The 11,534-nt window shown below is 41.9% G+C and overlaps 1 protein-coding gene across 2 annotated transcripts in view; it reads right to left on the bottom strand.

The window, feature by feature from the left end:
• Nucleotides 1-2,528: 2,528 nt before the first annotated feature.
• sptbn4a (spectrin, beta, non-erythrocytic 4a) overlaps nucleotides 2,529-11,534 on the bottom strand; it is a 47,148-nt gene continuing 38,142 nt past the window's right edge. For both annotated transcript variants that reach the window (XM_069509931.1, XM_020085310.2), the window contains exons 14-20: nucleotides 11,227-11,438; nucleotides 9,502-10,889; nucleotides 9,291-9,351; nucleotides 8,936-9,204; nucleotides 7,814-7,984; nucleotides 7,632-7,674; nucleotides 2,529-6,631 (exon numbers count right to left, since the gene is read on the bottom strand). In XM_069509931.1, the coding sequence (XP_069366032.1) occupies nucleotides 6,332-6,631; nucleotides 7,632-7,674; nucleotides 7,814-7,984; nucleotides 8,936-9,204; nucleotides 9,291-9,351; nucleotides 9,502-10,889; nucleotides 11,227-11,438 (2,444 nt within the window). In that variant the 3' untranslated portion in view covers nucleotides 2,529-6,331. The remainder of the gene's footprint in view (nucleotides 6,632-7,631; nucleotides 7,675-7,813; nucleotides 7,985-8,935; nucleotides 9,205-9,290; nucleotides 9,352-9,501; nucleotides 10,890-11,226; nucleotides 11,439-11,534) is intronic.

Below are 11,534 nucleotides of genomic sequence, written 5' to 3'. Positions count from 1 at the left end.
ATGTTCCCATACTGTTCTCCTCAGTACATCCACAACACATGACCACAGTGATGTAGCACAGAAATCTGAGCCCTGTTTATATGCCTCACTTCCTGCCCTTTTTATACAAGGGCAACAACACAAATTAGGGTATTATCAAATTATTAAAGAAGTCTTTTCCACACAATAGATTCGTTTTTTCTCTTACTGTATTCACTCTGTGATATTTTCTACTTTTGCAAGTTAGTCATTGTTTTCATTTTATTTTGAGCAGAAGACAGCATAACCTCATTACTGTGTGCATGTATGTGCATGTCCATGAACTCAATTAATAACCATACCAGGGAACATGAGCCACAAAGCAGCAACAACATCTATGAGATTGGAAACTAAACTAAAAAAATCAAGCTGACGAAAAAAAATCAGTGCGCATGAATGTAATCTTCTAATTCTGTATAATAACGCACAATTATGTTGAATATCGGCAACCTAAGTCAGTAACCACATATTTAAAAATCCCCTCTGTTCTGAATAATTATAGTTATTTGTGTCTGATAGGGCGGCTTTTTTGTTTTGCAACACTGCGCCCACTTCCTGTAGCATTTCTGTTTCTTGGAACCGAAATACATTTTTTCTTATGGAGGAAAATCATATTTAGTATGTCTTCTTCGGAACATCAGACAGAAGAAATGCAGGGATCTGACTCTAAGTCATTAAAAAAGCAAAGTTTAAACAGGTCAACAAAAGGAGAGAAGCTGTTCAATACAGAGAAGTGGAAAATGATTGTGCTCATGTTATGTACACATGCAGACTAAGAGGGAAAAGGAACACTGTAGGTGATTCCTCAGAAATGTATCATGTCAATATCTCTGCCTTTTCCCTTCGGAGGCATCCACCATCTCTTCCTCTGCGTCCTCCCACCGTCTCATATATCACAGCAGCTTCTCCTTCAGTACACCGTGTCCGATGACTGAGGGCTGCCAGCGGAAGGCAGGTCTCTGTGAACTCTGCCCCCCCACTCTGCGGCAGCCTGACTGACACCAGGATCACTTATAGAGAGCAGCTTCCTGTCACAAAGAGCACGGCAGCAACAGCAAAGGTTAAAGTTCAAATTCCTCTGCCTTGTCTCAGTGAGCTCAGTCAGTCACTCTGAGACAAGAATGACAAACCAAACAAACCATTCGATTGTTTAGGGAGAACATATTTGAAGTCATTACTGACAGATTAGACAGGCATGTCGTCTGTTGTCCACAGAGCTCGGGCATAACAGCTTCTATATGTAGCACATTTTCTATCACATCATTCGTGCACTGTCAGCACAGCCGTTAGTCAAGTTAGGGTTCAATATCTTGTACAAGGACACTTCAGCATGTGGAATGGATCCTGGGATCGACCCACCGACCTTGTGCCTTGTGGACGACCCTCTCTATCTCCTGACCACTTAAGTGGCTGTGATTTAAAGGTCCAGTGTGTCAGATTTAGGTGAAAGGGAACTATTGGCAGAAATTTAATGTAGAATAATCCTCATGATGTTTTCACTAGTTTGTTTCATCTAAATTATATGAATTGTAGTTTTCTTTACCCCAGAAAAGACCCTTTATATTTAAATACTTTATATTTACATGGAGGGGACCCTCTCTACGGAGGCCGCCATGATTTTTACATTAGTCCAGACTGGACAAACCAAACACCTTTTGAGTTTTTATGAGGACTGAAGCTACCACATGTTCTTTTTCATGTTTGGAAGGAGAGGGTGAGGTAAATGGTAAATGGTTGTATTTATATAGCGCTTTTCTAGTCTTGAAGACCACTCAAAGTGCTTTACACTACAGCCATTCACCCATTCACACACACATTCATATATACAGTGCATCTAGAGGAGCACTTTTTTATCGTTGTTCTATGAGAATAGACCTTCTGGTTGGAGGACGACTGCTCTACCCCTCAGCCACAGCCACCCCAGGTGAGGGGTGTTCAGCTGCAACATGCAACTTCAACACTAGATATCACAAAATTCTACACACTGAACCTTTAAATTGTGAGGTTGACAATCAAGTGAAAAGTATCAAGAAAAGCCCAATGTACAAACTGACTGAATCTACCTGTCATGAGTCAGCAACTGTTTCTTCTGAGGGTTTCTGAGACAGAGAACAATCATGTGGCTCTTCTCTCCATCAGGTAAAGAGATTTGTATCATCACAACCTGCCTTTAATTCTTCTATTACTTAGCAACTCTCAACATTCATGAAGAATTTCTTCAACACGCCTCAGTTTTTCACGGCATGGCAACACTTGTTCAAACCCTTAGGGGAATGATCTACACAGTATAGTTGAACATGATACAAGTCAGAACTACAAGCTGCTCGGCATCGTCAGAGATGTATTAGCAATTGCGATCAATCAATCAAATAAATCACAACAATTCATTTGAAGCATGTTAGCATTGCTCACAGGATAGTTATAAAAACTCTCATGTGGTGTAGCATTATAGAGTTTCCATCATAGCTCGTGCTATGAAACTATTAAGGGTAAAAAAGACAATGGCAAAATGAAGGGATGAAGAGATTTTATGAGACAATACCATATTTCATATTTCCACAGACAGATATTGGCAGATGTAATTCAATTCAATAAACAAATCATATTTAAAATGTACATTCTTGAAACATACATCAAGTTGTGCAGAATTTGTGCAATACTGTTTACATGTATGTATGTTTTTCTTTTTCTTTAATTATAGAATAGACCCTGCATCACCACTACTGTTTCACACTGTGCACGGGGCTGTACTTTAGTGCATAACAAAAGTTGCATGTACCTTTATTTTTGCTCACATGAATGAGGCTATTCACATGTCCACTCACATCTTTTTCAAAACTGCACGTACATAACCTGGATGAGATTCAGCATTTTCATTGGTTGCTGTAAGAAAGCCATGAATACAGCATAAAAATGTCTGCGTTGCAGCGGTGACTGTATGTACAGAAGCGAGCGAGGTGGATCTGAAGCATTGAGTTGTTGACATGGACACAGTTTGGAAAATACCAGCCCTTCAGTTGATTTCCTCCAATAGTTCAGTCCTGTGGCAGAGTGTCAGTATAAAGGCTTGTTCAGCTCTGCGTCCATGAGGCGTTAAACATGTTAAGATGACACACACACACACACAGACTCAAATGTTTCTAAGAAAAAAATTCAACATTTTAGTCCATCGGATTTTGTGTGTTTACATGTCAGTGTCGTAGCAACATACTTTACTGTGTAATGTCCTGTGTATGACCCCCAGAATGTGCTCCGTCAGTTTGGAAGCACAGTGAATGTGGCTGATCAGTCAATGTTAACCAGGGTTGCTGCGACCTCACGATGACAGAGTCATGCGTTTCGGCTGGAATTCATGGACACCGAGTCAGTTTCAGCAATGAGCAAGTTAGAAGAGAACCACACTGCTTCGTCGTGTGTTTGCGTGTGCATGTGCGAGACCAGCGTGCGTGTCCACATCAATTCCACGTAAAGTTTGCATCAGCAAGATTGGAGGTTTATTTAATGTCATAGCAGCAAAGTTGTCATGTAAAGTAACAAAGACATACACACTTGTAAGACCATCAATGAAGGAAACAGAGTTTGCACAATATTTTTTTCTTCAGTCACAGTTTATGCTGCCTATTTCATTTCAACTGTTACTGTTGTTATAGGATAGTGGGGAAAAAATCCTTTGTGTTTCATAAAAGTGATGGAAAGCAAATACTTAAAAACGCACATGACGATGCGGGATAAATATCAGCTGTGACGAATGACTCAGAACAATTACAGCCACATGAAAATATTATAGCTCCTATTTCAGTGATAAAAATATGTATTGCACTGACAGGCTCACTGTCAGATGACCACGGAGTCAGATGAAGAGTTCTTCATTTCAATGAACCAAATGCTTTCTCCTCTGAACCACTCTCTCTGCAGACTGCATGACATGGCACGTATGTAAAGATGGCTGCCAAATGAAAAATAACATTAACTTCGTAACATAGCTTATCTGTTCTCGTTCATCCGATCTGAAGGCAGCAGTAAATGCAGACACGTACAGCAGCACTGTCACCACAACCCTCAAGTGAGTCAATTCAAACACTGCTGCATCAGAGATATGCTTTTGGTGTTTTAATAGAAAGGAAGACTCTTTTTTTTCCTGTTTGCAGTTTGACAGGTTGAAATGTGGGAAAACACTGACAGCAGAATCTGAAGGACGACTCACTGACTGCCTGTGTTTCACTACACTGTATTTCCTCCTTGTCTGTAACATGAGTTCAATGTCAAAATGGCCACTGACTTGAACGGTAGCTTAACTGTCCTTATACATGTGAAAAGAAATATGGGAAACAATAGGGGGACAGACGCCTGTTCATCTCTGACCACAGCACACTGTACTTAAGTTTAATCACCAATAAATTCATTAATAGAGGGGCATGTGGCTCAGGCTAGTTGACTATCTCTTGTTGGTAATACATAAACTGAGCACACCTCTCACAGACACACCGACTACTCAATCAGCTATTATTACAAGTTCTTACTGGGGCTGCGGGGCAACTCCTGAATCTGATATGAATAAATAGAAGCATATAAAAATACAACAAGCATACCTACAGTATGTCCCTGCTCTTCCCTGGTAAAAGGTGTTTAATACAACTAGATATGGTGTACTTATATACACTATGATAGTTAATAGTGACTCCTAATTTGCATATTTTTCATTTAAATGTGATAAACATTAATATATTCTCGAGTGATGATTGTTTTTTTTTAATCTGTGGATTAATACAAATGTTTTAATTTTACCCATTTCGCTTCAGAGTATTGTTTTTATTAGAGCACTGGATTTATTGGTATACATACAAAGATAAATATATACAATTCATGACTTGGATCATGACAGTTTTACATTTAACTTGCCTTTGGTGGAGAGATTCCAATCGGGTTGAGCTTCAAATGAAGGACACAGGGTAAAGAGAGGTGTAACTCTCAGCCAACGGCCTCAGGCTTTTACAATTTTGGGCACCACTGACTCTGTGGCGAGTGAACATTTGAACATTTCAAAGCTGAAATCAGTACATTCTGAGGAAAATAAATTGCAGTGATACAGTACAAACAGCAGAGGGGGCATTTGGCTTTGTAATTTATGTTACAGATCAAGAAGCAGTCAGTTCTCTGGTAAAGAACACCCCCCCCCTCCCCCTCTTCATTCTCATGCGCACTATGAATGGGGGACAGCCCCACTTTGTCGGACTTACCTCTGGATTTTAAGAAGTGGCCCCTTGATAGCAAAATACATTTACTCCCCCCTCTCACATTGAATTATTGCAATTCCAATACTGCCCAACGTAGTTCAAGAACATAAAAAGAAAGGCAAGTTTAACAGGTGCACTAACAGATTATTTCATGCAATGTTCTGATTTTTGTCATGTATACAAAGGCATTGTGTCACATAGGCTTAGTGTTACTTGGAGCATTGCCACTTTGAACCACACAACTCAGGTCAATGGATTAGATTCTGATGGAAAGCTCTTTTTTTGACATGGATTGTTATAAACTAACAATAATACAAATAATAACTCAAATGAAACAGTAGAAATGTGTGTTTTGTGACAGTGATGAAGTCAGGTGGGTAACACCAACATTCCATTATACTAACAGGATTGAAAGCTAGCCATGTGATGGGATTAAATGTCTTTATGATTAGTATACAGATGTGTCAGGTGTCTAAGGTGCACAACTGCCTGGCGTAAGCTTAAGTGGAAGTGACAAATCATAGAGTTGCGACTATTTCTTGTTTCCTTTTCCCATTTTCTCTCTCTAACAAAGAGAAGAAATAAAAAAGTATATTGCTTCAAAAATCGTTTTTTCTTTTTTTCTTTTTTAATATCGTGGAACATTTCATTCACCACTTCTTGGGTTTGTCTAGATAGACAGAGCATTACATTATCAGTCAAAGATACATACAGAAGGATGCTGTGAATCCAAAAGATTAAACGATCAACGATGGGACATGACAGTGACTAATTCCTGGGACGACTTGCTGGAGTCAGTCAGTCTGTCTGTCTGTGTCTGTCTGGGCCAACCTGCTGTCTACCAGCAGGTGGCGCAATTCAAGCACTGATGTATTGCCTGGGTGAAGGGGAGGGGCTGAGAGATGAGTCTGTCACAGTTACAGTAGTCAGTCCAAGGACTGTGGCCTCAGCGTGTTCCGGCTCTGTGACTGAGGATCTGCAAACCTATAGCTGCACATGCTCTCCATCCATCCATCCCTCCCACCCACCGCCTCCTACGCCTTTAGTCAGTGAGTAAAATGAAAACACAAAGTGGCTCCTCATTTGCTTTTTCCAGACGTGCTGGAGCCCCCTGCCCCGCCCTCCAGCTTGTCAGCAATTTCTGACGTGTCTAACTTCTCAGAGCCATCCCCCTTCTCTGACCTCTCCTTCTCAGACCTCTCCTCCCCCTCAGCCAGCTCTGACCTCTCTGACCTGGCGTCCGCGTCCCCCTCAGACTTCTCCTTCCTCTCCGAGCGGTCAGGGTCCATGGACGAGGTGCCAGGCTTGTCCCACTTGGCCATGTCCTCATGGTCAGATATACAGGTGGTGATGTTTGAAGTCCAAGCCTTCAGGTCCTCCTGCACAGACCAGAACAGAAAGATTATACAAGTACACTCTTACTTACTGCTACCATTCTCTGTTTCATGTTTTTATATGTTCTGTTTTTGGATTTACGGCATCTTGTAATTACAGGAGTTATATACAGAATCTGAGCCTGAAACAAAGCAGGCAACTGAAACTGTGCCCTTATTTGAGGAAACTGATTTCAGGTGTCAGTGTCGTATATATTTTTTTACTACAGTGTTTGCAACCCAGGGGTTGAGGCCCTCTGAAGAGCATGTGAAGGGTTGTGAGATGATTAATGTAAAGTTCTGATTCACAAAACCATTTATTTTATTCAGATTTGTTGAAAATCTTTGCTGTTTGAGAAATATTGATCAATTTTACCTCAGTGGTCCTTAGAAAGTTATAGAAATGAAACTATCTGATAAGTTTGGAGGGACTTCACATCTGAAACTTTACTATGGGCCTAAACTGATTTTTGTTAGATATCACAAGCTACAATGTTGGTAAAAGAGATTATTTTGTGTTGTATCCTAAAGGTTGATTCCTTTTTTGTGCATCTTTAACACAGAAAAGAGTATGATCCATGTTCCCTCTGCTGTTGCCCTGAAATCTGAAACTATAACAGCATACAAAACATTCTGTTGTTATTTTGGTAACCCAGTAGAGAAATACATACAAAAAAGTGATGCAATGTCTGACATTTATTTGCATAAGGCGATGATCTGATCCATTTTCCTAAATTTGATATACTCTAAATCGATTATGTTTTTAGCAGGCAGGATTAGTTTAAAAATATTCTTTAGTGGATTTTTGTTACTCACAGAAAATTTCTTAAATGGACCTAAACCAACAAAGAGTGAGTTTGTCCTTTACTGCGTTCCGACACACATACCTTGTCGGTGGCTTCCAGCTGCAAGTTCAACAGTTCCTACTTCAAATTGAAATCTTAAAAAAAACAACTCAGCCTTTCCTCAGTAAAAAGAGAAGTGGATTATTTCTTAACGTTCTTACCTCATCTTTTGCATGGAATACAAAGAAGTTTCCATCGTTTATTCTGTTGCAAAGAAAAGCAACAGGGATTATTAGTTGATCATCCCAGTAACGGAACATTACACTTTGAAATTTGCTATTTAAATCGCAATTTAAAATCACATTTTCTGCTTTTAAAATAAGAACTATAGAAAAGCTCTTACTGAAGAAGGAAAACATTTTTCTTCTTCTTGTATCCCATTGAAGGATCAAATGAGCAGTTACAAAGGTCGACGGGAGGCTCTCCATTGTACGTTGTGTTGTGGTTCCTGGCATCCTTGTAGAAGGTCAGCAGTCCCTCTTTCAGCACACAGTATACATTCACCCAGGACTTACTGTTGAACCACAAGAACACATTAGATGTTAACAGATTGAAACCGAAAACACTGCTTGATTATTACATTATTGTAAATTGGATTTGACCTTTTCCCTGAAGTATTAATTTTGCTTCTATTGCTTATGTTGAAAGATTGACATGCAACAGATGAACCAAGAAAGATTTGCCTCTGAAAACTAAACTAAACTAATTTAATTTGTTAGTGACACTTGTCTTGCTAATTAAACCAGTGTCTCAGGCTTTTTAGCAACTTGTTTAAAACAATAACCTTGTCAAAGGGGCCTTAATTCAACACGTGATGGACGGCTGTCCACCCTCACCAGTAGAGAACATGAAAATAAATGTTTCTGGAACACAGTGAAGAGCTAGACGATCCTATCATTGTGTATTATTAAAGAGATCCTGTACATGAATGTAAGCACATTTTATGACTTTTATTTGATAAAATAGAATGCTGGTTTTAATATCACATTTATGGATTTTAGAGTGTGGACTAAAAAACGTATTTGACAAACACTACCTTGTTTGCTACAGGGTACTACAATGAAGAACAGGAAGGATCTGCTCGTGCAAACATTAACAGAAACACTGATAGCATCCAGGGTCAAGGGGGAAATAAAATGTCAGACAGAGCTAACGCAACCCCACAAACAACTGTAGGAAGTTCACGATGTGCTCGTTGGCCTCGGTAACTCATTAGCTGGTTAACTAGTTAGTTATACTTTACTAACATTTGCATATTCCAGCACTTATGTCTTTGGTTTTGGAAAAGCTTGTAAAAAAAAAAAGACACCCACATCTAAGTATTTAAATGCTGTCAAGAGACCTATGCACACAGTGTCAACATATGACAACATGTGAGGCTTCACAGATGTGTTGTGCAAAGCTAGTTAGCCAACTGTCACTTGTGAGATATGTCTGTTTTATAATTAGTCAGCGATGGCTGTACCTGTTGGGGCTCCTCTGCTGAGCTTCTAGATCAGAGCTGGTGGCCTTTTTGCGATAGAGGAAGCCTTCATTGTGGGCAGTGTGTGAGGGTGGCTGGGGTGTTGTTGGGGCTCCAGTTGCTGGGGCTGAGCGAGAACGTCGTGTCTCCTCAGGCTCTTTTGGGCGGGGCCTCCTCCTTGGTTTTGGACGGTCACGGGCGCGAGGACGTCCATCAAAACGAGTCACCGGTGCTGAAAGGCTGCTAGGAGGCCGATAGGGCTCTCCCCGTGCCTGAGAAAGCAGGAAAAAACAATAATCTAACGCAAGGACACAAGAAAATGAACATTACAAAAAACATTGTATGTAAGCTAACTCACATGTGCTGCCTCTCTCTCCTGGACCTGTTCTACAATCTCTGCCATGGTAGATCTCTTGTCCCTGCAAAGACAACAGAGATGAGTCACCCAAACACAATCATTATGCAACCTTAAAAATCTTTGGGATCACACTAGACATTGCTGATATGGCATTCTAAATTTTGCAAGTTCATTAGAATTGCAGTGTCACCAGCACAACTCATTCACATACCCTGAGCGCTTGTCAGAGCCCTCTTTAATGGAGCCCTCCAGGTCACTAGAGTCCTGCCTCTGCAGCCTCTGCTTGCCGCTTCCCTCCTGTTCACTGGAGGACTGTCTCTCCAGGCGTCTCCTGTAGCGCTCCTGACGCACAATCATTGGCAGCTCGTTCAGCCTGGCCTGGATCTCCTGTTCGCTGGAGGTCTGTCTACCCAGCTTGTACTCCCTCTCTCGCCTCAGATGGTCCATCTGAGGGTCAGAGCGGCTACCGCGGGGATCCCTCTGGAGACGGCCATGGAGGAGCTCCAGCCCAGACTCCGGTCCCATCATGTCTGCCATTGGGATGTCACCGTACTGTTCTCGCTGCACCCTGCTGGCTTCTAGGAGTGGGTTTACGGCCTTGTGGATGTGGTTGATCCTGGGCTGCATGAAGTCAGCTTTTAGGTGCTGCCATGCATATGCCATTTTAGGGTCCATGATGCCGCCACTCTGAGCTAGGTAATTGGAACTGCCCAGACTTCCACTGCTGTAATTATTTTGTGCCAGAAAGCCTGAGCTACCAAATCCCCCACTACTCTGATAATTCTGCGGTAGGAAGCCAGAACTCCCCATATTAGGCTGCTGCACCAAGTACCCAGAGCTCCCCATGTTAGGCTGCTGTGCCAAATACCCAGAACTCCCCATATTAGGCTGTTGTGCCAAATATCCTGAACTCCCCATATTAGGCTGTTGTGCCAAATATCCTGAACTCCCTAAATTAGGCTGTTGTCCTAAGTATCCAGGACTTCCAATATTTTGTGTTTGGGCCAAATATCCAGAACTGCCCATATTCTGTTGAGGGAGAAATCCAGGGCTTCCCAAACCTCCACTGCTTGGCTGCTGAGCTAAGTTACCCGAACTCCCTAATCTGCCACTGCTAAAATGGTTTTGGATACTACCCACACACCCAGCAGTCAGTCCAAAGTACCCAGAGCTTTCTGCACTGCCGACAGTTTGATGATTTATTCCAAGGTAAGTAGAAGTGTCTGCTCCACCACTATGGGAGGTCAATGCAGAGAAACCGGAGTCACTTCCACCTCCAGCTGCCTGGTGGTTCATCCCAAGGTACGAGGAGCTCATCAACTTCCCACTGCACTGCTGCTCCTGACTGTGGTAGCCTGATCCATTTAAGACTGGGTTGTAGTTGGCTAGCGTTGAGGACAATCTCTGGGTGACAGCAGTGGCACCCAGATCCAGACAGGTCTGTAAGGGTTTGGGTTCTATATGTGCCTGTACCGTCTGCCTCAGGAAAGGTGAGGTAGCACTGGTTGAGGCAATGTTTGGAGTCAGACAAGATAATGGGAACATCCTTCTGCTGGAGAGTGGGGTTGTCTTTTTCTCCTCCTCTTTCTTCTTCTCAGCCTAAAAGACAGAGTTTAAATAAATGATAGCAAGACTTAAACCAAGTTACAACCAGAAATCAAAGGCAGGATGGATCCAATAAAATGTTGGTATAACAACTTATCAGGAATATTTGCTAAAAGCAGTGTTACTAAACAACGCTACATGAAAAGCAGATGGGGTGCAGTGAGTGACGGTGCACGAAATACAGTAAACGTCACAGATTTAAACCCATAACAATACATGTGCTCATGTCTGTTAGGCAGACACAACAAGCCAAGGTCACATTTTTTCCTGTAGCAGCATTAAATTCTGACTCCACCAAACTGATTAAACATTTATCTACAGTTGAGCTTACTGCGGAGAGCTGGCGGAGGGAGCTGAATCGTTCTTTCCAGGTTACAGCAGCCTTGCGGAAGGCCTCGTGGCGGAGAATGAGCTGCTCAGCCTCGTCTGTTTGGGCCGGGGCCTCGCCTCCTTCTGGCTGCTTGGAGGTGATCAGCGGCTCCTTGGCTTTTAGCCAGGCTTCCGCCCTCACTGTCTCCTGGGCAAACTGGAAGTATTCCTGCTCTGGAGGTGACAGCAGACCAACAAGATGGTTACCATTACACCACATTTAAATAGAAATCTGTTGTTTACATTCAGTTTGTGTGTACACATTATGGA

The sequence above is a fragment of the Paralichthys olivaceus genome, chromosome 15 (genome assembly GCF_024713975.1).
Source record: "Paralichthys olivaceus isolate ysfri-2021 chromosome 15, ASM2471397v2, whole genome shotgun sequence".
Taxonomy (NCBI): Eukaryota; Metazoa; Chordata; class Actinopteri; order Pleuronectiformes; family Paralichthyidae; genus Paralichthys; species Paralichthys olivaceus.
Note: the sequence above shows the minus strand (reverse complement) of the source record. Positions and strands in the feature narration are given on the sequence as shown.